Here is a 27,061-nt window from a genome sequence, read left to right as displayed (position 1 = left end):
TCCACCCACGTGGGGCTGCCCGGGCTGCGCGCAGGTTCGGCCCGCGGCTCGCGCTCTCTGCCTTCCGCGCCTGCAGAGCCGAGCGGAGCTGCGGGGTGTCCGGCCGGGGGCGCGCGGCGCGGGCAGGGGCCTTGCCCACGGGTGGCAATGGTGGTGTTCGCGGTGCCTGCAGAAGTCGCTGTGATCCTGCTGGATATCGAAGGCACCACCACGCCTATTACCTATGTCAAGGTGAGCGCTCGCTGCGCGGGGAGGGCAGGCAACGGGGTCTGCAGTGGTCAGCAGAGACAGCGGGCAAACCAGTCCAAAGACCGGGCGAGTTTTTACAGGCTGGTGCTGGCTGCTGGAATCAGAGAGATGGGGGAGGTGGTGGGCTTGAGGCTGGCTCATTTCCTGGCTATCCGGCTGTTCATGTTAAATCGTGTTAGCAGGGTGACGCTGGGCGGACTGGAGGCAGCTTTCCCACAGTTGGCCCAATTAGAGCAGTTCTCTGATAGTTTTGCCTTTGCTGCTTGAGGGAACTGTAGCATGTGTAGGGTCTGTCTGAAGTGTTCATTTATTTTGCAACTTCACTAAACATTAAACTGAAGCAATTTGATATCACTGCCACGTCTACCCACATTAAATGTAAATATAGACACATTTAGAGAGACCACTAAATCTAGTCCACCCCTTGCTTCTCACAGAACACTTTCGTTTTAGGAATAACATCTTAATAGACTTTTGCCATCCAGCCACTGTTCTGCACCCTGCTACATAAATGCAATTTGTCGAATGTGAGTAGATTACTTTAACTAGAGTGCTAGCCTGCCACATCAGGTATTCAAGAAACCAGGTCATTTGAACATGCCTCAGGCCCAGTCTTGTTTGCTAAGCTCTACTGTGGCTTAGCATACAGAACAAGAATAGTGAATTGAAAATATTTTAGTGGTTTGGGGTGACTAGTATGGAATTCCTGCACAGCTGGTGGATATGTATTTTAGTTTATTTGATTGAGTTTTTAATATAAATGTTTGGATGTAGCATTAATCAGGTCATTTTAAGAACGTTGTCACTTTGGATCATAGTTCTAGTTCAAGGTTATTATGCATGCTACTCTGTCAGGCTAGTGCTCAGAACATAGATGTCTGCAAAATACATTAATTAAAAATGAAACAACCCTACTGTATATACAAGCCAAGATTTCTTCCTTGTTATTTTAACTGCTGCTGGCATGCACTGACAACACCATGATCAGAATTCTGATTCTAGAGCGTTACTTGCCGGCAAATCAGGACCTTATGAATGACATGAAGGCAAAACAGTTTAGTTTCAAAACACCTAAATAAAATGTACACCATTGTAAATGCAAAATAACTTCAGACTAATTAAAAATCCACCTTCTTATTCAGCAAAAGAAGGGCAGCCCTTGCTTATTAGAGGGGGTTTTAACATACCTGTATGCTAGTTTCAGTCAATCAAAATACTGAGTGGTTCCTTTTTTGTCCCGGTGTGCTTGTCTCTGCTGTTTGTGAAGCTGGCCCTTCATTATCAATCGTAACATAAAATACTCGTTTTTAAAGAAAACAGAATCAAGTTTCATCAGTCTTCTGACTGATTACCCCATCACCAGCACCACCTTTCACCCACTGGCTTTCATGTAGGTCACTCTCCTAAGATAATATAGGTTTATATGTTGGTATCTTTGTTTTTTACCATATGTAACATTTTTCTTCTCTGTAATTATGATTTTGATAGATTACTGGTATACAAGGTCAAAACCTTGGGTCTTTAAAAGGAAACTAACTTTCTAAATCTTAGATTATTAGGATTGGAAGGGACCTCAAGAAATCATCTAGTCCAACCCCTGCTCAAAGCAGAACCAATCCCTAAATGGCCCTCTCAAGGATTGAGCTCACAACCCTGGGTTTAGTAGACCAATGCTCAAACCATTGAGCTAGCCCTTCCTCCGAGTCTTGCTTGTGGGGACTATAGGTAGCAGCCTACTCTTTATTAGGCCTGGTCTGTACTTACAAATTTTGCTGACATAGGGCTTGGCTACACTGGAGAGTTGCAGCGCTGGTGGTGGCTTTACGGCGCTGCAGCTTACTCACCATCCACACTTGCAAGGCACACACAGTGCTGTATCTCCCTGGCTACAGCGCTGCATGTACTCCACATCTGCCTGGGGAATAACGACTGCAGTGCTGTGATGCAGCGCTGCTCCGCCAATGTGGCCACCAAAAGCGCTGTTGTTGGCCTCCAGAGGTATTTGGAGGTATCCCAGAATGCCTGTTCAGCCACTCTGCTCATCAGTTCGAACTCTACTGCCCTGGCCTCAGGTGACCCGCCCTTTAAATGCCCCAGGAATTTTAAAAATCCCCTTCCTGTTTGCTCAGCCAGGTGTGGAGTGCAATCAGTGAATCTTTCCAGGTGACCATGCCTCCACGCGCCAAATGAGCCCCAACATGGAGCAATGGCGAGTTGCTGGACCTCAGTGTTTGGGGGGAGGAAGCTGTGCAGTCCCAGCTGCGCTCCAGCCGTAGGAATTATGATAGCTATGGGCAGATATCAGGGGCCATGCTGGAAAGGGGCCATGACCGGGATGCACTGCAGTGCAGGGTTAAAATGAAGGAGCTGCGGAGTGCCTACTGCAAAGCCCATGAGGGAAACCGTCGCTGCCCCCACGACCTGCCATTTTTACAAAGAGCTGGACGCGATACTTGGGGGTGACCCCACCGCCAATCCGAGGACAACGATGGACACTTCAGAGTGGGGGGAGGAGGAAACTGAGAGTGAGGGTAGTGGGGTAGGGGGAGACACCCTGGAGTCCTAGGGGGCATGCAGCCAGGAGCTCTTCTCAAGCCAGGAGGAAGGCAGCCAGTCGCAGCAGCCGGTACTTGGTGAAGGACAAGCAGAGGAACGGGTTCTCGGTAAGCGGCTTTTATTTTCAGGATGGAAATGTTTCGGGAGAGGAGGGAGGATTAGGGCTGCATGCATGCCTAGATGTGGAATAGCCCATTGATGTGGTCTGTCATGTTGCGGTAATCTCTTCAAAAGTTTCAGCCAGAGTGTGGGCAATGCGCTTGTGCAAGTTTATAGGGAGAGCCACTGTGGTCTTTGTCCCCGTCAGGCTAACGCATCTGCGCCACTGTGCCGCAAGGGGTGGGGGGACCATTGCTGCGCACAGGCAAGCTGCATAGGGGCCAGGGTGGAATCCGCATTGCTGTAGAAGACCCTCCCGCTCTTCCCAGGTGACCCGCAGCAGCGAGATATCTTCCAGGATCAACTCCTGTGGAAAATGTTGGCAGAGTTTAGAAACCCCAGTACAGCCCTGAAGCAATTAGTCCCCCTTACTCACCATTTCGGGGCTCCTGTGGGTTATGTGTGCTCTCTTTGGTATGCGAAAATTATGCTAAAGTGAAGACTGTAAACTCCTTCACTGTGTGGGAATAACTGTCTGAGATATAAACAATGCTGTCTCTATTAAGTGTTGCCTTTTTGGCCTTTCCACAAGCAACCTTGTGTTCTCGGCTGCCCGTGTTATCAACAGCTCAAAGACTTCAAAATCTCCGGAAGAAGCCGCGAGAAAGCAAAGATGACCTGCTGCAAGCAATTATGGATCACTCTGCCAGAGAGAATCAAAAAGTGCAGGACTGGAGGGAAAGGGAAAGCAGGATCCGCCAGAGAAACGCAGCGGCCAGGAAGAAAAGCACAAAGCAGCTGATAAGCATCCTGGCACACCAAGCGGACTCTATCCAGGCGCTCGTAGCCATGCAGGCAGAGCACTACCGCGCCGCCGCCCCCCCCATCCCAAAGCTCTTTCCCTTGTGCCCCAATGTCAGCTCAAAACCCCCTTCCCCAGCATCTAGGTTCTTACTACCACCAGCTGCCTCCAACACCTATATGCTCACCAACCAGCCCTGAGAACTACGACTCTTACCCTTTGCACTCAACCCCCATCACCATGCAGTATTTTCATCCTGAAGTGCAGCAGTCATTGCACAGCACTCCAGACAGGACATATTCAAACCTGTGACTGTACAGTTCACCACCCCACCCCCCTGCCCTTTTAGGTTCCCAAAATGTTGTGTGTCTGTCAAGAAAGTTATTTTATTTTCAATAAATGAATTCTTGGCTTTGAAAACAGTCTTTATTATTGCAGAAAGTCAAAGATACCTTAGCCTAGGAAAGAAACAGGCACTGCAAATCAGCTTAGGAAAAACAGATTCCTACTAACATTGTAACCACTGCACTTCACTCCCATGCAAGGCTCCAAACATTACTGTTGGTTTTCAGCCTCAAATTCCTCCCTCAAGGCATCCCTAATCTTTGAAGCCCTGTGCTGGGCCTCTGTAGTAGCCCAGCTCTCTGGCTGTGCAAATTCAGCCTCCAGGCGTTGAACCTTGGAGGTCCATGCCCGATTGAATGTTTCACCCTTCCCTTCACAAATATTATGGAGGGTGCAGCACGTGGATATAACCGCAGGGATGCTGCTTTCCCCCAAGTCTAGCTTCCCATAAAGAGATAGCCTGCACCCTTTCAAATGGCCAAAAGCACACTCCACAGTCATTCGGCACCAGCTGAGCCTGTAGTTGAACCAGTCCTTGCACCTGTCAAGCTTCCCTGTAAACGGTTTCATGAGCCAAGGCATTAACGGGTAAGCGGGGTCTACAAGAATCACAATGGGCATTTCGACGTCCCCTACTGTGATCTTCCAGTCTGGGGAAAAAATCCCTACCTGCAGCTTCCTGAACAGGCCAGTGTTCCAAAAGATGTGTGCATCATGCACCTTTCCAGGCCAGCCTGTGTTAATGTCAATGAAATGCCCACGGTGATCCACAAGCGCCTGGAGAACCACAGAGAAATACCCCTACCAATTAACGTACTCGGATGCTAGGTGGGGTGGTGCCAGAATAGGAATATGCGTCCCATCTTTCTCCCCTCCACAGTTAGGGAAACCCATTTGTGCAAAGCCATCCACAATGTCCTGCACGTTCCCCAGAGTCACAGTTCTTCTTAGCAGGATGCGATTAATGGCCCTGCAAACTTGCATCAAAACGATTCCAGTGGTCGACTTTTCCACTCCAAACGGGTTCCCGACCGATTGGTAGCTGTCTGGAGTTGTCAGCTTCCAGATTGCAATAGCCACCCGCTTCTCCACTGGCAGGGCAACTCTCAATCTCGTGTCCTTGCGCCACAGGGTGGGGGCGAGTTCCACACACAGTCCCATGAAAGTGGCTTTTCTCATCCGAAAGTTCTGCAGCCACTGCTTGTCATCCCAGACATCCAGGACGATGTGATCCCACCACTCAGTGCTTGTTTCCCGAGCCCAAAAGCGGCGTTCCATGTTGCTGAGCATTTCCGTGAATGCCAGAAACAATTTCGTGTCGTACGCGTCAGGCAACTCGCTGTCATCGTCGGACTCCTCATCACTTTGGATCTTAAGGAACAGCTCAACTGCCAAACGTGATGTGCTGGTGAGACTTGTCAGCATACTCCTCAGCAGTTCAGGCTCCATTTCCCACAGAAATTGCACTGCACAGAAACCGTTGAGAGGGTCAAGATGGTGCCAATTGTGGACAGAAAAACAGGGATTGCTGGGATGTGAAGCGATGCATCACGAGGCGTTGGGACAGGAAGCAGAATGACCCACCCCCTCCCCACAACCCACGGTGCCAGAATGGGACGAGGTACTCTGTGGGATAACTGCCGACAATGCACCGCTCCCAACACCGCTGCAAGTGTGGCCACACTCCAGCGCTTTCCCTACACAGCTGTACGAAGACAGCTGTAACTCCCAGCGCTGCACACCTGCAAGTGTAGCCAAGCCCATAGTTATGTTGGTTGTGGTAATGGGTGTAGGTGTTCCTTACAACACAGGTATGCTGTCAAAAGGAAACCCTCCTACTGGAGTTACACTGGCAAAAGGCATTTTTGGCTGTCATAACTACATCTGTACAAGGATGGTTTTCTGGTATAGTTTTCAAAAGCTATTTTAACCACATTATATTTTCTATTCATCAGGGCAAGAGTGTTCCAAGAGAAACATTTTAAAAAGTATTCTGAGCATGTTGGCGGTTGGTTGGTTTGTTTCTCTCTGCGAGTGGTGGTGTAGGAGAGGGTTAACAAACACATGGAGGGCCCAAATTAGGTCTTTTCCCTAAGGGGGTTCAGCTTTCAAAAATTTGGTAAATGTTGATTAGGCCCTAAACCAAATAATAATAGAATATGAGATCTCCCATGTTTAGTTTGCCAGTTTTAAATCCCATCCAGGTTATCAGGAACCTGAAAATTACTTTTAAGGTGACTTATATGAACTGAATTACTGGTCTCTCTTCACTTTTTACCAGACAAGTGTCCACACGATAATTGAAAAAAGCCCTCCTTCTGTTAATCAAACAAACATTGTTATTCTAAGACCGCTCGTGAAAAGGGCCTGTGGAAAATAATTGCAGATTCAAAGATTTGGGATACTGTTTTCGTTATCTAACTTCACCTAACAGATTTACAGTCACACTGTAATATAAATAGTTTAACTATTCAAATATCTTAGTCACTTCTTAACATGTTAATCAATTATAAGAGTCTAACAGGTGAGTAGGTTGCTTAAGTTATAACCATTTAGAATGTATTTTGGTGATGTGTTAGTTACCATCAATAATATATGTGACTCAAGTCTCCTGACATGCCTGTAACCTCTACTGGCTCATTAACTAACCATTTATAAATCAAACCTTAATATACAGTGGGATTAGATTTTCTAGAATTTTCAATGAAAACTCAGCATGCTGGAAAGCTTCCAAATATTTTAAACAACTTATTTTATTCTGTCTTTCACTTGATTTGTATTATCTTTTAGTATCTCCTCAGTAGGTTCTATATTGCCCCTAACTATTCTCCCTCCCCCCCCAAGATTGGCTGTATTTTGTTACAATTTAAGCTGCACAGAAGTTACCCAGACTTTACTCTTTTCAGCTCCTCTCACCAGTCAGCAACTCCGAACCCAGCGTATATAACTTGTTTGTTTGGGCCTTCGTCCTTCAGCTCTCTGGGCCTTCATCCTCCAGCAACACATCAGGCAATGCAGAGTCTTTGTGAACATCTTGTGGAAATATTATTCTCTGAAAATGGGATAGCTCCCCAAATTTTCCAAGAATGCACCAATGCAAACATACTTGGGCCATGTAGTGGGTGTGGAGATGCACATTTGGTCAACAGTGGGTCCTGCTCTCTGGCTGCCACTTGGTTTTTATAGACAGGTCAGATAAGTGTCACAAATTGATTATTACAAATACAGCTGTAGTCTGCATGGGCACTTACACTGCTGAAGAATTGTAGGCCTGAGCCCTTATGATAGGAATTACTATTGAGCTTAGTGGCAGTTTTGCTTGGGAAGGAGTACAAAATTTGACCCCCCCCCCCCCCCCGGTGTTGTATGTCTCACAAACACTAAACAAAAGGCATTACTTTAGGGCCCACTGACACTACAAATACAGCCATGTTTGTTTTATAACTGATTTGACATTCATCTGACCTGGTTACAAACCACAAATGCTGTTGAGTTGTGTTCACACAACAGCTTTTTTCTTAACACAACCATTTTATTGCATCCACACCATAGGCCAGTGGTCCCCAACCTTGGGATCACTCTCAAGGACCGTAGTGGAAGACGAGCCTCCGCCAAAATGCCGCTGAAATTAGGCGGCATTTTGGCGGCAATGCCTCTGGATGACATTGGGGATCCCTGCCATAGTTGCTGGAACTGGGAGTGCAGAAGCACCCCCTGGCTTGAAGTGGATTCCATTATATACAGGATCCTCAGCACCACCACTGTAAAAAGTGTTTCAGCATCACTGGTCCACACCCACCGTGTTACCTAATTGTGTTTCTATCAGTGCACTTTTGGAAAAATCAGAGCAGTATCCCAAAATACTTCAGCAGGTGCCCAAAAGATGTGCACACGGAGCAGCACCATCCTCACATTGATCAATGCACTCTGGAAGTCTTACTGCACGGAGAGCTGGGAAGAAAGAGGGCCAGACAAACGTGTTATACGGATACAGTTAGGGTTACCTGCCAGATAAGCAAAATGATTATGAACTGGTTACAGGAAGACAGTTCGTTCCAGCTTAGGCCATTGACAAGGGTAAAATATAGTTAGCTACCCCTGTTACTTGAGCCTGGTCTACACTTAACCGACATAACTGGGCCGGCAAAAGCTCCAGTGCAGACTCGGGGCATGTCTACACTATAGACTTAAGTCATTATGTTAGGTCCACTTACAGCCCCCTCAGTAATTACGGATGTCCACACTACCCTCCTCCTGTCAGTGGTGTGCATCCTCGCCAGGGCTTCTCACCTCCGGTGGGGAGATTTGTGCCCAGAGTCCAGTCAGCTGCCGCTCTCTACACAGACACTGTGTCACCGCAGCTACATCGACTTAAGCCCCACGCCTCTCGTGCAGGTGGAGTTATGATGTTAGTGTAGTTGGGCACTTACGTCTGCGGGAGCAAGGCTGTCGTGTAGATATTGCCATAGTTCTCTTTTGCCAGTATACGCTGCATCTCTGTTAGGAAGGTTTGCCGGTATAACTGGTATAGTTATACCGGCAAACCCTTTCAAGCGTAGACAAGGCTATAGCCCTAACTACATGAAGTGCGGACACAATCTGTATCAACAGTTAACCAGGTTACTAATGGGCTACAAACCCAGCAGCGATCTGTTGCACCAGCAGGGTGAAGGTAACCATACTGATTTCCTGAAGAATAGAACAGTGGAATCTTTTACAAAAATTGCTTCCTGAGAGGTAATCTTCATTGAATGAAACGAGAATTGCCCCCAACAAAGTTGCTGCCTTTTAGGTTCAAGAAATGATATAGTGGGATCACTCTCAAGAAGCGTAAACCCATTTCTTCCTCATCCTGCCACTCATTCTTCTAGCTCTCCAAGGGCTTGTCTACATCACAAAGTTGCAGCGCTGGTGAGGGGGTTACAGCGCTGCAACTTAGGAGGTGTACACATCTGCAGGGCATCACCAGCGCTGCAACTCCCTGTTTGCAGCGCTGGCCGTACTCCCGTTTTGTCTCGGGTGTAGAGGATCCAGCGCTGGTGATCCAGCGCTGGTAATCAAATGTGGACACTTACCAGCGCTTTTCTTGACCTCCGTGGAATAAGCAGGTATCCCAGCATACCTGAGGAAGCCTCTGGTAATCAAGCTGGTCTCCTTCCCCGGTTTGCTCTCGCGTTCCCCGAACCCCAAGCAAGCAGGTCTCCTTCCCTGCGGTTTGCCCTGGGGTTCGGGGAACGCGAGAGCAAACCGCGGGGAAGCTGGTCTCCTTCCCTGGTTTGCTCTCGCGTTCCCCGAACAAGCAGGTCTCCTTCCCTGCGGTTTGCAGGGGGGTTCGGGGAACGCGAGAGCAAACCGCGGCAAAGCTGGTTTCCTTCCCCGGTTTGCTCTCGCGTTCCCCGAACAAGCAGGTCTCCTTCCCTGCGGTTTGCAGGGGGGTTCGGGGAACGCGAGAGCAAACCGCGGCGAAGCTGGTCTCCTTCCCCGGTTTGCTCTCGCGTTCCCCGAACCTCCGTGCAAGCAGGTCTCCTTCCCTGCGGTTTGCAGGGGGGTTCGGGGAACGCGAGAGCAAACCGCGGCGAAGCTGGTCTCCTTCCCCGGTTTGCTCTCGCGTTCCCCGAACCTCCGTGCAAGCAGGTCTCCTTCCCTGCGGTTTGCAGGGGGGTTCGGGGAACGCGAGAGCAAACCGCGGCGAAGCTGGTCTCCTTCCCCGGTTTGCTCTCGCGTTCCCCGAACCCTCCTTGAAGCCGCCCAACAGCGCTGCAGTATGGCCACATCTAACACCACTTGCAGCGCTGGTTGCTGTAAGTGTGGCCACTCTGCCGCGTTGGCCCTATACAGCTGTACTAATACAGCTGTAACAACCAGCGCTGCAAAATTGTAGATGTAGACATGGCCCAATTTTCCAAATGCCTGTATTGTATCTTTGGCCTTAGCTCATCCAGTGTGCCAGTACTACTTTTAAATGGTTTGTTTTCTTCTACTGCGTGTATTTTTAAAATCAAATAAATCTGCCACATGAAGTACACTTTGGATCTAATAAAGCTTCCTTTAATGGCTTTATTATGTTAATTATTGCAATATGGCACACATTACTCATTTTCCTCAAAGAAGCTTCTAAGCTGCATCTCCTTGCAACTTTAAGAATGGTTGCCACTACTCACTTATTCAATTCCATTCGCTTCCACTTCACTGATTAATTCATAGCTGGCCACTATAAATAGCTGCAAGAAGATTTTTTTCTGGTCTCAGTTGGATTCTCCAAAGAGTATTTTATTATAGAGTATCTAAGGAGTAAGCCATTTATATGTCCCATCATAGACTTCCCAATCTCCTTAGAGAATATTCAGATTCCTCTTGTGCTGTAATTTCAGCCGATGATATAAGTAATCTGCCTCCACTTCCATCACTTAATTCTCCAAACTCTTTTAATCTACAGAGAGTTTTCTAATCTTCTCTCATATTAGAATCCCATTAGTAAGGAGCTGAGCATTTCAGCATGCTTTAGGGATTTAGGATTTTTGCATGTCCTAGGGCAGGGTTGTCAGATTTATCCTCTGCATAGGGCTGACTTCAGATTTTAAATTCTGGTTCATGGGACATGGTATGAATTTGGGGTTATGCACTGTCCTCCACCCACAGCAGAACTTTAATTGATGTTATGAGAGGTTTGCATAAAGATCAAGGGTAGAATTTGCTCTTTATGTAATAACTAAGCATCTAATTTTAGTATTTTGTTTCTACTTTTGTTGTCCCATTCAATAGGAAGATAGTCTGCTAGTTTTGAGTTCTTTTTCTCTACCCTCCAAGTCTGTTCTCTCACTCTCTCTTTATATGTTGTCTTCATTCCCTTCGCTGCAACAACTAACCCTAGTTCTCAACCCCTTGAGCATCCTCCCATCCACTAGAATGATCAGCAGTGAATTAATCAATGCTAGCATTCACGTGTCACTGGACTTAAGGTAGCACCCCAATTAGATGAATGGGGTGTGGGGAATCATATTGATCATTGTTTCAGGCAGACTGCAGAATCAGGAAGACAGAACTGCAGTGTTCAATTTCTGTTTATATTTGGAAACCTTTCTTTGCAATCATGAGGGCTAGACACTTTAAAAAAAAAAAGCAGAGAGTTGAGATTTTGCATCATACAAATGTCATGGGGGATGCATAAAAACATCAAGCCACCTGCATCTTTGATACATCTGTCACAAAAGATACTTTTTATCCTGTTTTCCCTGTTGAATTTAAGTGGACATCAATTTGAAATCTAATCACTTTCTAAAAATGAGCTAAGTAGCTTCAGATATTACTCCTGACCAGATTCCCTTGGACATTTTTGTGATTTATAATATTTTTCTCTCACTTGCTGCTTGGAAAAACACACAATAGGGGAAATTGATTAGACAAAAGTTCTGTCCATTACAAAGTACTTTCAAGGGCACAGAGTAATCAAACTGAAGTTTCTTTCTTTTTTTTTTTTAGTTGTAGTAATCTTATAACAATAGTAAATAAAATAAATCAGACAAGGATTTTTTTTAATTGATAGTTTTGTTTTGTTTTGTTCTTAATTAAAACTTGAAAAGCTTCTTACTCACCTGGCTGTAAAGAGAATCTTCAGAGTATAATCCGATCCAATGTAGTCTAGATCAGTGGTTCTCAGCCTTTCCAGACTATTGTACCCCTATCAAGAGTCTGATTTGTCTTGTGTACCCCAAGTTTCAGCTCACTTAAACTTACAAAAATCAACATAAAAATACAAATGTGTCACAGCACGCTATTGCTGAAAAATTGCTTACTTTCTCTATTTTACCATGTAATTATAAAATAAATAATTGGAAAATAAAAAATATTGTACTTACACTTCAGTGTATAGTATACAGAGCAGTATAAACAAGCCATTGTCTGTATGCCATTTTAATTTGTACTGACTTCACTATTGCTTTTTACGTAACCTGTTGTAAAACTAGGCAAATATGTAGATGAGTTTATGTACCGCCTGGAAGACCTCCGAGTACCCCCAGGGGTACATGACCCCTGGTTGAGAACCACTGGTCTAGATACTGTCTGACTGAAACAGTTGCACCAAGAAATTAAGTCAACACTGATGACTAGTGATAAGAGTTTGAACAACATTGAAAGGGACATAAAAAGGAGGAATAATAATGGGCTTGGGCCCTCTTCTGCTGCTTCGATACATAAAGGCCTGAAAAGTTTAGTTAAAAATAAACTTTTTAAATAGTATCTCTGTACAACCACCAAAGACTCTCAGTGGTGATTGGAGAATGACAGACATAACTTGAGCCTGAAAGCAGAACCGTGGAGAAGGGAAGTTGTTCTTAGTCACACTCCTCAGAAAGCACTTGAGAGAGAGAGTGAGTTACTTTAAAGATAGAACACTCTCCCCATTCACAACAAACATCCCTGGCATACTCCTCTCTCCTCAGTCATCAATCACCCTGTGGTCTTTTAGCAAAATCAGGGTAGACCAGACTAGACTTTTGACATTCCTGACTTTTCCAAGGTAAAAACAAGCAGAAAAACCCACTTTCAGGCACTCCTCGTGAGGAAGGAAAGGAGCAAAACCTCATTTTAATTTTTTTTTCTGCATGTCACCTTTAACAACTTCACTGCTGATCATCGTATCAACAGTTTATTCAGCCAGTGCGCTTTTCTGTTGTTTTTGGCTCTTCCGTTCATTAAATGGACATTAACACAGGAATAAGGTTGAAGCGCTAACTATGCGATGTTGTGTCCAGTATGTTTCTCTCTCCCCAATTCTGTGCAAATTGGCCAGAGGTCCTTGTTTGTCAGGACCATGTTGGTTCTCTGGAGACACCATAAGGTCTTAGCAGATTGTATGAAACACACATTGTGCTTTGGTTGTAATAAGCCTCCCTTGCTCTTTGGGCCTTGCCTCCATTCTCTGTACTGCTCCCTCCCTATGTAGAAACAATTCAGGTCCCAACTTCCTCTACACTGGCCCCAGGGTCATACTCAAAAGGGAGGTAATGCTTGAAGAGAGTTCTGTAACCCAGTTGGGAGCCAAAAGAGGTCCCGTCTAGCCTTCCAAGATCAATGCAAGTGACCATTGTGCAGGCAGGTTGCAGGTGGTTTGTTCTGGGTAATGAGAGACTTTTAGAGTGAGGTACTGCATTGGGAGTGAAATAAACTACGGGAAGAACTTGGAAGCCAGAACGATGTGTTAAATAGGGAATTAATAGATGGGTTGTTGGGATGGGGGAGGTGTCATTTGCTTACTAGACCCTAGGCTTCCTGCTTTCCCTGCTAATTCATCTGGTGACCCATTATTGCATTAGTGAGGATTTTATAGTCCACTACTCTTCCCTTACAATAGTTAATGGGATGGTAAAGTCCAACTAGCTTTTGATCTGACATGTATTTCTTTCCTTAAGCCACCCTGGCTTAATGAATTTGTTTCTTCAACAGAGACAAGTGAAATGTTCTCAGTTCATACAGAATTTCAGGTATATTACCTTACATTCAGCCTTTCAATTGAAGTCAAGTATGGATATCTACTCAGGCCATGTCCAGACTAGATATTAAAATTGATTTTAGATACGCAACTTCAGCTACGGGAATAATGTAGCTGAAGTCGAATTTCTAAAATCGAGGTACTCACCCGTCTGGACGGCGCTGCATCGATGTCCGCGGGTCTCCGTGTCGATTCCGGAACTCCGTTCGGGTTGATGGAGTTCCGGAATCGATGTAAGCGTGCTCGGGAATCGATACACCGCGTCCAGACTAGACGCGATATATTGATCCCCGAGCAATCGATGTTAACCCGCCGATGCCGCGGGTTAGTCTGGACGAGGGCTCAGGCTGGCTCAGATTAATCAGTGTGCACTCAGTGCACTTATACAGGGCCCCTGATCACTAGGTGTGTGGGGAGGAAGCCATACACATACCCAAGCCCACCTGGGAAGGGTGGAGGGTCCACCTGTGGGCTGTGGTGAGAGCCAAGAGGCTGGAGCAGAGAGCCTCACAGGACGAACCACTGCAGGGTGAGTGCAGAGCGGGCTCACACTCCAAATCCAGGGATGCAACCACCCCTTCACCGGGGCAGAGAAAGTGGGGGGGGGACCCAATTGCCATAGTGCACTGCACAGAAGTCCAAAAATTCTTTAATCCATTATGGTACCCACGTGTCTCAGAGCCACAGATTTTTTGTTTGACACAAACATCACATAACTGAGATGTCACTTTCACCAGAACAAAGTACAGTAATCTGTCCAGCTGTTAGACATTGTGTGTTTAGATTATAATCTGACAGGGCGGGCACCATTTTTGTTGTATAGTTGTGCAGTGCCTAGCTCAGTGGGAGTGAAACCTCTAGATGTTACGCTACGGCAATACAAATAATAGTCTTAATGGTTTATTTGATGTGGAATTGGTATCATGATAGAGAAAGAAAAATGGTGGCAGTCAGCAAGGTCTTTTCTTTAAAAGTTAATGTTTGTAACAGGAAGGTGAAATAACTTAAACAGGGATAAACTTCCTGCTCCATCCAAGGACATTCTCTCCTCATCCCCATAGTCCTAACTGGGGTCTGTTGGTGCTACTGTAATAACATGATCAGTGATGAGAAGGCTCACTTGTGTTTCTGCTCACCCTTTAGATCCGATATGATGGCTGCAGTTCTCCTCTCACATTTTTTCTAAGCTTGCTTTATTTCACTTAGAATTCGAAATACTGTCCAGTAGAGCTCAATTGAAAGCCTAAATATATGGTGATGCAAGACTTTCTTAAAAGACTTGTTTAAAAATAGTATAATTCTCTAGCTCAAATCACAAGTTAAGTTTCATTTCTAGAATGACCTAAGAACAAGGGCCCCCTTTAAAATAGAAAAATAAATTCGTATAACTTGTTAGTTCTGAGCGTACGAGCAGTCAGCCTTGGACTCCTGTGCTTAGGAGTTGAAAGTCATGTCGTGTTATTTGAAAGATCTTCTCTGGGCATGCACTAAGATGTCAAATATGACACATCTTTTCATTTTCAGAATAGCTTGGCCATTATTAGCATAGCTGTATTTTAACTGGTCCCTCTGCTAATATTAAGTGATTGTGGGTACATAAGCACCTTTTTGATAAATCTGTATTCACCAGCTTGCTTAAGGGGGCACCATCAATTTGGAAAAGAAAAAAAAAAATCACATTTCTGCCAGAAAGATTTGTACCCACTAGTACTAGTGTTACATGTAACACCTGAGATCACTACAAGATAAAAAGATCAGCGAGGAAAAAAAAAAAAGTTATGCATCTTTTCAGTTCACTGCCTTTGTGCATTTGACAGAACAGCTTGATTCTCTATTCCCTTGTACAGTCAGCTATCCCATGGTGAAAAGACCCTTCTAAACATCAGCAAGAGATCAGAAAAAAACATTATGCTTTTTTACCCTTTAAAAAAAAAATTAGGACATATTGTTGGAAAGCAGCTCTATCAGAAATTGGATCAACTTCTGTTTTTGAAGTCTCTTCATTGTTAATAAAACAAGAATATCCATGTACATAATGCTTTCACTTGGTTTTCAATGACCTATCTAGTTCTAAGCACTTACTCGGATCACCTTGAGCCACACAGCACTTTGTGGTTCTGTTGGGTTCCTCTGTGCCATCTGGGTTGGTGTTTGTTTTAGTCATCGTTAACAATAGTTACCGAGCATTTTTATCCCTTTCATAGAGCTTTAATTGTTCAGTAATGCCTATGGTACACAAGGTGACTAATTATTTAAATCATATGTGCAGTATCGCAGTAAGGGAAACTTACATGACTGTAAGAGCACAACGTTAAATGAGTCCTGTGTGTTTGTGTTACCAGGACACACTATTTCCGTACATCAGAGATAATGTTCAAGAGTATCTGCGTGCGCACTGGGAAGAGGAGGAGTGCCAGCAGGACGTCAGCCTTTTGAGGAAACAGGTGAGCGATTGGAACCATGTTATGTCTTGCTAGAGTTTACTGCCTGTCAGGGACTTCAGGTCACTCACAGAGCTGTGGCTGTTTTTACTAATCGCATCATAGATTTGTGAAGTAGGAGAAGGAGTTATCACTTGTTTTTGAGGAGCACTTTCCTTCTTTCTGAGCGTATTTGTTTTTGAACTTACAGAGTGTGTCTGTCCCTCAGACATTCCATGGATGTATTTACCTAAAGTACACGTCTGCTGACCGATGCCAGCCATAAAGAGCTTCAAATCCCCACTTCCAGGGTACAGTAATGTGAACACAAACTAAACACACATTTTCCATCCCCATTCCTTAAAATGCCACACTGGCTCTGTTGGGCCAACACAGGAGTAAGGTCCAGAGCCTAGAGTCATCCACTGAGAGTCAGTGGTGCTCACATTGTACTGCGGTGGGTACAGTATAAAAACCTACATAGGTTGAACCAGCTGCCTCAAGCCCCCAGATGTTTAAATTCAAGGGCTGTTAGCTGATCTCTGTCACAACAGTTCACTGGTGGAGATGTAGTCTTCACCTCTGAAATTCAGCTGTACTGGAGCAGAACAGGAAGGCTAGCTCAATTCTAATCAGAGGCTGTGTGCTGTGAATCTGTTCTCGCTGAGAACGTTCTTTCTGTGAAAGCTCTTTGTGGAGATCTGGCTGTATATTTAGCAGCTGATCTAAGCAGATAAAATTTAAGGACTTATTTTGAAGGGTGCTGGGCATGCTGGCTCTGATCCAGTAAAGTTTAAGCACAGGAGTAGTCCCATGATGGGACTTCTTGTGCTAAAAGTTAAGCACGTGTTTAAGTGCTTTGCTGGATTGGGACCAGAGAGCTCAGCACTTAGTTTTGATAGGGCTCAATCCTGTGACCTTCCATTTGCAGCTGGTTATGATAATCGAGTCAGAAAATCTACCTCTATATCTAAGCTCACAGAGGAAATCAGTAACAGAGCTGAGATCTGACCCCAAAAGTTCCTGGCTCCTGGTCCTGTGCTTTGACCACTAGACAAGACTTCTCTCTCAAATTTGATACAGGGAGCACATAAATAGAATATTAACATCTGTTTGTCCAGGGCCAACATAACAGTAACTTTTTAGTTTTGTTTTTAAATGGTAGTGGTTAAATGTAGAATCTGAATGTATTTCTCACTACCCTGTAACTATTTTAAAATCTAATTTGAGGCTTTATGTATGAAACGTCTATTAAATATACACAGTCTTTATGCCACATTTTATGCATTCTCTTATTTTATTAAAGCTTGGAGAGGACTATATATTTCCCACAAATCATTGTGTTAATACTAATTTATATTTAGTATTAAAGCAGTGTTGAAAGCATTTAATGTGCAGTTCAAATGGTAAGTGTTGTTCTTTTTTTTAGAACCCATCTTATTAATAGATTCAGGAAATCTGACTTTGTCTAGCTGCTTAATGTAGGATTTAGGTGAAGCCATTTTATTCTAGCTCTTTGTTGGTGTACACTGAAATTTGTCCAGCTGGGACAGTATCTTATAGATGGAAAAAGGCTCCATATTTAGATGCAAGACCAAGATGTTTAACTAACGTCCAAAATGGTTTTGGTCAGTCAGTTATAAATACTTGGGGCCTTTATTTCACATTTTAAAAAATGAAGAATGTAAGATTAAATTTAAGTGTTTGAACTTAACTTATGTGCAACCTTACGTAGTAGGTGTTCAGATTAGGCTAGTGCAATTTACAATTAAAGTGCATGCTTCTAGACCCCAATTCTGGTAAAATTCCCTATTCAGGAAAGCTGTTAAGCACCTGTGTAAGCCTGATTGACTTCACGTTTGTAAAATTAAGGACGTATTCAAGTACTGTCCTGAATCGGGATGGGCTTATGTTCAACTGGTTTCCTGAAGCGGGGCCCTATTTAGCAATCTTGAGTCACCTTTTTTGTTCATAATTTCAAGGCTGAAGAGGATTCCAACTTGGATGGCGTTGTACCTATTCCTTTAGAAACTGGAAATGGAGAAGATGAAGTGGAACAGGTCATCCAGGCTGTAGTAGACAATGTGCACTGGCAGATGTCCCTGGACAGAAAGACCACAGCATTGAAACAGCTGCAGGGTCACATGTGGAGGGCAGCCTATGCAACTGGACACATGAAGGGAGAGTAAGTAACTCCTGGTCCTGAAAGTTTCCTTGAAGTAGATCTTTTATATTTTGCTGAGCTAAGTTTCTAGGGCATACGTTGGAGCCAAGTAATTACGTAGGGGCTGAAAAGTGACTAGTCGTAGCAGTGTAGTGCTATATAAAAATATAATCCAATTACTTCTTAGCTGAACAGTAAGCATGGATTACTATGGGGACTTGAGCACGGTCATGGAACCAAATTCAGTCAGTTTCACCTTTCACCTCGAATGCACAATGCAAAGCTAATTCATGATTTGTGGTTGATTTGACTGGTGGGATCTAGGGAGCAATATTGTAAATTGACTTTGGGAAATTGTCAGACCCTGGGATTCAGCTTAGTTTACAGTAGTCTTCCCAGTGAGTCATGGGAAAACTTGAGGGGCCAGGGAGTGCGATTTCCCACCTCTCCTCCCCCTCCCCCCCTGTAAAATGATCACTATGTTCAGCAGGTATGTGCTTACACATTTGAGCTCTTTGCTTTTGTCATCACCAGTAAACTGAAACCAAGGCAAGATGGCAGACACTAACTCTCAGGCTCTATGGGAAATACAGAACCTGAGCAATAGAAACTGTGAGAATACACATCATGAGGAAAGTGGAGCACGCAGTTCTGCTCACGTGATTAAGAGGGCTGTCTCGTTATGTTTGCAAAAATATGTAAGCTATATATCATATTCTTCAGCTGGTAAAACTGACTCATTCATTTAGCAAGGGAGATAGAAAGCACAAGTTTGTAATTCTCACAGTTTAGAGAACAGCCCTCCTTATTTCAAACCATTTATCTAACAGTTACAATTAACTCTGGGACAAGGTGGATAGACAAACCTAAACAAGAAACTGGAGAGGAGCTGGGGGAAGAGCATGAAAAGTGAGATTAACTCCCATCAGTCTTTGGGACAGGTACTTTCATTCCTAGGCATCTCACAGTTGCTGGGAGTGGAATGGCAAGTTGAGCTCTCCATCTCCACGGATACCTGTTGGTTTTTCCAGCAAACAGGTTGCTAAAATACTTCTGAAGTTCTGTGAAGAGTCAGGATAGCCTTTCAGTTGCAGTTCAGTATAGATATTTGACTACACTTAGTGTTTCAGTTCCATGGCCGAGTGAGAACGACCAGTCTCCAGGTGTTTTGGGTGTTCCTTGCACAGAGAAGAAGAGAAGGGAAAGAGAGCGCTCAAGGGAAAGGTAGAAATCTAGAAGACAAAGGAAAAGTATTGTAGTAAAAAGGAGGATGGGAAACAGGAAGAGACAGTGCAAGTCTGTGAAAGTGTTGAGATGGTTAACAAAGGACAAAACCCATTCAGCTGTTTATGAACTCTGCAGCATACCAGACTTTGTTTTGGTACAGTCACCTAATAAACACTTTCATTCAGGATCATGCTGAAAACTGGCTTTTGATTGACTGCCAAGATAAAGGCTAGGCACCACAATCCACAGAGGAGCCATTGTGGAGCAGACACTCACACCTTGCACACAGCCATCTTGTCCCCCGTCGTGTTAGCTATTACTGGTACCAAAGTTGAAGTTGCTGTACTTAAATGCCTTCTAATTAACCAGCAAATATTTTGTATAAACCCTCAAGTCATGTGGCGTATTGAGCATACGGTAGCAAAGAACTGGGAAGAAGAGGGAGCTACGCTCCTGTTAACGTAAACAAATGTTCAGAAGGAAAGTGTATTCCTTTCTGTCAGCTCAAAGTCCTCTATTTCTTCAGCTACCTAGCTCCCATTCCTGGGCGTGATATTGCCCTGTCTCGCATGCTGGGCAGTCGTTTGCACCTGTACCGTGTGGCTGTCAAGTGCTGTCATACTGACTCGAGACATTTTACAGCTGCACTGCACAGATATAAACCCAGTCCAAATGCAGCTGTACAGATCACTTTCCTCGCTCTTTGCTGCCACTAAATCATGCTGCTCTGTATCCCCCTCCCTCGATTCGTCTCCTTCATCCTATCAAACACACATTCTCTCTCTCTCCTGGGCTTAATTTGTAAGGGCCTTCCTGGCCCATCCCTGCCCTCTCTGGCATCTCCCATACACTATCAAGCTGTTGACCACACTCTGCCAGTAACACCAGCCATCTTCATCCACTTTACGTTTTTCCAACTTGCACCTTCGTGCTCTCTCACTGGCCACCTTCAACACGGAATGAGCTCCTCATCCACATCTGCAAAGCCACCTCATCACCCTCCTTCAAACTCTCTTCTGCTGCCATGCCGACAAAGAAAAAACTCTACAGTTATTGGGCAGCTGCTGGGCCGAGACCCCTGCTTATGCCAACCAGTAGAGTGTGGTTCCTTTTGCTCCACAAGTCAGTTTGTTGTATCCATCTGTCGTCTTGTACTCAGAGTGTAAGTGTTTGTACTGCACCCAGCACAATGGGGCCCAAACCTGTACCTTGCTATACATTATAATGATGTAAGGCAGCGGAGAAAGAGGCTATTGTCGAAGTCCTACCTGCATCATTAGTGGTTTTTTTCTGTTAATCTTAAAACTGATTATTCCGTTAACAACCTAAAAATCCAGTCACACAAGGCTGAAAGCTAACTCTGTTAAACTATCCCCTTTAACAAAACCTGCACTGATTTCGCCGTTTTCTTTTACCAAACTGATACAAAGCACCTTCTGATCATCAGACTAGGGAACTGATTGTAAAACAAAGCTTGGAGCTCTGCTGTGTGTCGCTCTTTGGAGAAGAGCGGATGTCGAATAAACACCGTTACAAAGGTGTGATACGGGAATACTTTGTCACCTACTGGTTGGTCAGATGGGCTCCACTCTCCTGTTGCTGTCGGTGTGGCTGTGATGATGGAAACACCATTGCATTTTTCAACCGTCCACAAAGCTGGAGTTTTGGGGCGGGGTTTTGGTGCTTAACTATCAATAGATATTCTGTCATTTCATCCCTGATGTAACTTTTGTCTTCAGTGGAGTTAAGCCAGGGATGAAATTGATCCATGATTATTACTGTAAAACGAAAGAACAAGTCCCCATAAATGGAGTAGGTCTGATCTGCATTTTTTTCCCTGATTTGTTTTTAACCCTGGACATTTCATAGGAGCTGCATCAACAGATCCCAGGGGGCTGCATTCTCATTTCATTTCCACTTTTGCCCCCCAACCTTTCCTGCTGCAAGTGTTCAGAACCAGGAAACTAAGCTGCTCTTTAATGGGTGGGAATGAGAGGGGGTTGCGCCTACTAATTACTACTTGAACGGGAATGAAAACTATTTTATGGGACAATCAGGCTTCATACTGTGAGAGGTCTGTTAACTTCCTTAATCCCTCCAAAGGTCAGGCTGGTGGGTGCAGAACATCTCTTTCCTCTAACATGTAATGAGCTGGAGAAGCCTCACCCAAGTGTCTGAAACAGATGTTTGTAGCTACTTGCTGTTCAGTGATCAGAATAGATTGCTCAATCATTTGGAGTTAAGAGTATATTATTTGTTACGGAAATAACTTCCCCAGTGGAGAAGCGCTGAGCAGCTTTTAAAACCACCACCCAAAAAAATCCATCTGGTAATAGAAATTTTTGCATGGGGCAGCACTATGTTTGTTAATACTGCAATTATTAATAATTATCCGCAAGTTGTTAATACTGCAATTATCCTTCACTGCAGATTCTTCCAGGACGTGGTTCCAGCCATTAGGAAGTGGAGGGAAGCAGGAATGAAAGTGTATATCTATTCTTCAGGGAGTGTGGAGGCCCAGAAGCTTCTGTTTGGATACTCGACAGAAGGTGATATTCTAGAGGTAGATAAGATTATATCCTTCTTTACAGCTTCTCCATCTGCAAAACAGGGATGGTAGCTACCCTCCCCGAGCTGGGGTGAGGATACACTGGTTCGTGCTGGCGATGTGCTAGCCATTAATATTCTTTGATGCTGCAATAAGTTACAGAAAAATTAGAAATGTATGAGGGGCGAAGAGAAAGTGGCTTGAGCTACAGTTGTCATGGCTGCTACAATTTCAGAGACTGCATTCCCATATTTGCTTTTTCAGTTGATATTGTGCACGGATATCGGCACAAGCCTTTCCAGTGTGATAGTGTCAACACAACAAAAAGATCTCGCTTTTCCCTGCTCCCCTCTTAAAAAGAAAGAGAATCCCCCCTAATTAAGCCACCTCTCCAGAAGAGCCTGGATACACTCACTGCAAGCCTTAGGCACTGTGCAAAGCCTATCTCCACAGCTTGTAAATTGATTTCTTTAGCCATTTTTAAGGAAAGGCGCTAAGAAAACTATGCAACTAATGGGGGCCCCCCGTGCTCTGGAGGCTCTTTCTGTTTGTTGTATCATTGAAAATGGTGCGTATTCTCTGGCTGTCCCGTGATCAGAGCCTTGTTTGTTAAATTCCCCTCACCGCATTGGTAGGAAGTGGGGATACCGATTAGGGTTCTGTAGTTCATTCTCTGGGTTCTAGAATTAGTATCTTCCTCCAAAAGCCATGCTGTCTTCCATCTTTCAGCTCTTCGATGGCCACTTCGATACCAAAATAGGTCACAAAGTAGAGAGTGAGAGTTACAGGAGGATTGCGTCCAGCATCGGGTGTTCAACTAACAATGTTCTCTTCCTGACGGATGTCACTCGAGGTAGGAGGTCTGGCTTTCCTGCTTTTCCCCACCTTGCAGCAGAGGTGGGATGTGCTCTCTAACTGTACAGCGTTAAGCACTTATCCCCTCCAGGGTCGGAATGTCTGCACGTCCATTAAACTTTCATCCCATCAGATAGCCTCACTTGGTGTGTAGGCTGTGTCAAGCCAAGGGAAATAGGGCAACTATTTAACCTGGGGCTTGTCTACGTGAACATTTGGTTTGTGGCAAGCTGGAGTATAAAGGGAGTAGATCAAAGTAGGCTAGGGAACTTTTAGTGCGCAGCAGCAGGGTCCAGATGGACACTTACTAGGGAGTAGATTTACACCCCAGCTTGCCACAATCTAGGTGTTCGGGTAGACAAACCCAGTCTATCACCAGGAGCCTAGCACAGGTCACTAAAACTGGGGTGCAAAGTAGTAAATCCGTGTCTATGTGCAGTTGACGAGTGTCTACAGGTGCACCGGCAGCCTAAAACTAAGAATGAGGGTTACTGTATTTTATGCTGCCGTTACAAGCACCCTCTTCAGAGGACCTGATTGCCTACAGTGCAGAGCAGAGAATCATTAACAACTGGTGACCTCACCCATCGTGAGGCAGTAGAACTGGGATCAGCAACCTTTGGCACGCAGCCCGTCAGGGAAAGCCACTGGTGGACCGGGACGGTTTGTTTACCTGTAGCATCTGCAGGTTTGGCCAATCGCAGCTCCCACTGGCTAGCACATCCCTTGGCCCATGCCGCTTCCTGCAGCCTCCATTGGCCTGGAATGGCAAACCGTGGCCAGTGGGAGTTGTGATCTGCCAAAGCTGCGGATGCTGCAGGTAAACAAACCATCCTCGCCCACCAGTGGATTTCCCTGATGGGCCATGTGCCAAAAGTTGCCGATTCCCTGCAGTAGAAAGTCAGGTCCAGAGAGCTTTTTTCACTTGCCTTTTTCCTTATATAAATATAGCATAGTTTCTAATGTTATATCAGCATAACCCCCCAAGTAACTTGGTTCAGAACATACCCCTTAGTATGTTTCAAAGGTAGCCCTAGATTAGGCCTCTAAGCAATGTATTCATTGTGGAACAAGTGAGTATATTTGTCAGTCAGAGAAAAGTACACTGAGGGGGGACCTGATAAGTCTTTTAAGGACTGTTACAAAGAGGACTATGATTAATTGTTCTCCTTGTCCAGCAAAGGTAGGATAAAAAGTAATGGGCTTAATCTGCAGCAAGGGAGGTTTAGGGGAGATATTAGGAAACCTTTCTAACTCTCAGGATAATTAAGCTCTGGGATAGGCTTCCAAGGGAGGTTGTGGAATCCCCACCATTGGAGGTTTTTAGGAACAGGTAGGACAAACCTGTCAGAGAGGGTCTAGGCTTACTTGGTCCTGCCTCAGCAGAGGGAGTTAGATTTTATGACTTTGAGGTCCCTGCCAGCGCTACACTTAAATAAAATTGCATTGCTGTATGGAGACCCAGTTTGATTCTCAACCTCCAGTCCCCTTATGCGTTCTAAGATGCCTCCCAAACCTGGGGAGGCAGAGGGGTTCAAGGAGGCACATTCTGACTTGCACACCAACATGAAACACCAAACTAACTGCATAAACCTTCTTGTTTCCTAAACTCTGGTCTTTCCACAGAGGCAAATGCTGCAGAAGAAGCAGACATGCACGTGGCTGTGGTCGTGAGGCCAGGCAATGCAGGGCTAACAGATGATGAGAAGTCGTATTACAGTCTGATCACATCTTTCAATGAACTGTTCCTGCCTTCCTCCACTTAGAACTTGTGCACCTGCACAAAAGACCAAACTACACCCACTGGAATGGTCCTTGCATAATCGTTAATTATATTGGTAATAATTTTAAAAAAGATATGTACAGGATCCATGACTGGCTGCAGAAATTGATTTAAGTATTTTGGAGGAGATTTTTAATGCAGTGAAATTAAGGCCTGTCAAAGTCTGTTGGAGTGGTGTGAGAAGCAGCATCCATGAAGCCTGTGTTTGATTAGCTTTCCTATCAGGGAATTTATTACTACAGGGTGACTGTTCTGCCAGCCAACCACTAGGTAATCTAGTTGTGAAAATCCACGTGACAATGTTTGTCACTTAAAAACAAAATATTCTGTGAACAAAGAACTTCTCATACTCCCACAGACTTGAAAGGAAATATGAATTTTCCCCTTCCAATAAGATCTGTAGCTCTCATGCTGGAAGTTAAATTAAGCAATATTAATTTCTTAAGAGGTTAGGACATGTATGTTGGGGATAGCCAAAGGTAAATATCAAATGTGGACCATGAAGTTTGGATACTGCAGCTTAGATCTGCCACAGAGGCCAAGTTAAATGTAAACCTGCTTGTGATATTGGGCTATACGCTCCAGGACCTGCTGCATGCTAAAGCCAGATTTCCATTCATTTCAGGAATGTAGCACTCCTAGCAATAATCCCTGAAATTTTCCTTAAGCAGCCAAGAAAAGGTTTCACTAACTCGTAATTCAGCTCAGCTATAACTAGACATTACAAAAGACAGTTCATGGCTTTAGCACTACCTGCTGCATTTGATATCAGTGAATGATTACAAAAATACAAACCATGTAACAGCACCACTTAACCTATGCCACTTTATATTATGTGGTAAATAAAAGTACAATTGTCTTCTGCCTAAAATTCCAGTATTTACATTATCCCACCAGTGGCCAGCCTCCAGCAGTGGTGGAAGGGTTTTCTTACCTGTAACCTGCTAGCTCTTTCCTTCAGTGCTGCAACGCCCTTCCCCATTGTTTCCTGCAGGCCATGTGAGCCCTCCTCTTGGAGAGGAATTAGTGTGTTACAATCAAAACCTTCCTTTGCTTTCAGTTGGAGTTCCATCCGTGTTAGGAGAGCAGGAGCAGGAAGTAGGCTACCTGTTGTTAACAGAAGTCAGCACAGATGTAGCACAGTGCCTAAGGGTCTGATTCATCACTACCTTTTACTTGTTATAGGTCCCTTGCACCTGTGGGTATAGAGCACTATCCAATCAGAATGGTGGTATCTACAGATGTGAAGAATGGGTGTAAAATAGCTTAAAGTGCAAGGCACTGGAGAATGGCATATAGGGGATCCTTTAACTCAAGGAAATCAAGCATTCCCAGTAAAATGTACACAAACCCCAGCGTCTCTTGCTTGTGCAGAAAGGGTAGCGATGGATGCTACTGCCTATTTGGGCATGTGCTTGTCTTTGTCCCTCACTGTGCATGTTTTACCAGCACAACTGGACTGCTTACGTTTTTTCTAGCTAATGGTCTGAAACATGTCAAGTTTAACAACTCTGTCTACTTAAACACTGTACGAGGAAACTACAGAAACACAGGCTTAAAGAAGCCAGAAATCCTTACCATCCTAGCAGCCCGTGCAAATTCATGAGCTGAACAGGAAGGAAGGAATTTTTTCATAGCGAATCTGTCTAACTCCCGGATTCCACATTGTCCGGGATCCTTTCTGCCTGTCTGGGATCAAAGAACATGTCTCTACCTAGCCTGTGTGTGGAGTGCCCCCCGCAGGGGAGAAAGTGACAGTTCTGATACCATGAGCCAGTGCTGGGGGCATTTGATTCTACCAGGACATGCTCCCTACAGGGAAGGGGAAAGATGCCATGTTCTGCCCTTAGGGACCTCCCATCCCAGAGAAAAACAGAAAGCAGCTATTCACTCTCTACAGCCTCCATGAATAGATCCAACAGCAGGACTAGGCCTTAAATGGAATGCCAAGATTAAGTCAACATTATAAATGCCCAAATCCATTTGTAAAATGCTGTGGCAGGTCAGTGTTACTAGTAACACAGAGATGGTCTTTGCAAAAAAATAAAATGCATCTTGACAGCACCTCCTTTTTAAACTGGGCTGGCACATCCTTCGGGAAGTAGCTGCCCAGCCTCGAGAGGGAGACCCAGCTAATCTGAACACATCTGTGGCCCACTGCTTAGTTAGAGTGATCTGAGCACACTACAGAACTGTACCAGATTCACAACCATACTGCTATAGCCGTAGCTGCATGACTGACTGGGCACTGGATTTAGGTAAAGTGGATGTATACCATTGTAGCACAATGCAAACTGAGTATCTGCTCACATCTTGTTCCATTTATCATAATGAAACTGTATATGGGGAAGAGAATAAAACTCACTATTTCCGTAAAAGAAGTTTATTTAGTGGTCATGTTTCAGTGTATATTAGTAATTGTTCAGCTGTACTGAAATGTGCTATTAGAAATACATTAAGAAATGTACAGTACATCACCAGAAGCCTGAAATTCAGCTCAGATTGCATATTGTCAGTGGAAAA

The 27,061-nt window shown here is 44.6% G+C and overlaps 1 protein-coding gene across 1 annotated transcript; it reads left to right on the top strand.

Moving 5' to 3' along the window:
- Positions 1–57: 57 nt before the first annotated feature.
- Positions 58–26,919, top strand: ENOPH1 (enolase-phosphatase 1). The gene is made up of 6 exons (XM_030565043.1): positions 58–231; positions 15,884–15,985; positions 17,944–18,146; positions 21,783–21,915; positions 22,630–22,753; positions 24,382–26,919. Exons 1-6 carry the CDS (start codon positions 148–150, stop codon positions 24,519–24,521), a joined length of 786 nt encoding a protein of 261 aa, XP_030420903.1. The 5' UTR covers positions 58–147; the 3' UTR covers positions 24,522–26,919.
- Positions 26,920–27,061: the final 142 nt, after the last annotated feature.

This window comes from Gopherus evgoodei, chromosome 5 (assembly GCF_007399415.2).
Source record: "Gopherus evgoodei ecotype Sinaloan lineage chromosome 5, rGopEvg1_v1.p, whole genome shotgun sequence".
Lineage (NCBI taxonomy): Eukaryota > Metazoa > Chordata > Testudines > Testudinidae > Gopherus > Gopherus evgoodei.
This window is presented reverse-complemented; position numbering and strand designations above follow the sequence as displayed.

What these genes read in the sequence shown, in the direction of transcription:
- ENOPH1 (XM_030565043.1), top strand. Translation starts at nt 148, where the DNA reads ATGGTGGTGTTCGCGGTGCCTGCAGAAGTCGCTGTGATCCTGCTGGAT. An exon ending in CGCCTATTACCTATGTCAAG is followed by an intron (nt 232 to 15,883) that starts GTGAGCGCTCGC and finishes TTGTGTTACCAG; the next exon opens with GACACACTATTTCCGTACAT. An exon ending in ACTGGACACATGAAGGGAGA is followed by an intron (nt 18,147 to 21,782) that starts GTAAGTAACTCC and finishes CCTTCACTGCAG; the next exon opens with ATTCTTCCAGGACGTGGTTC.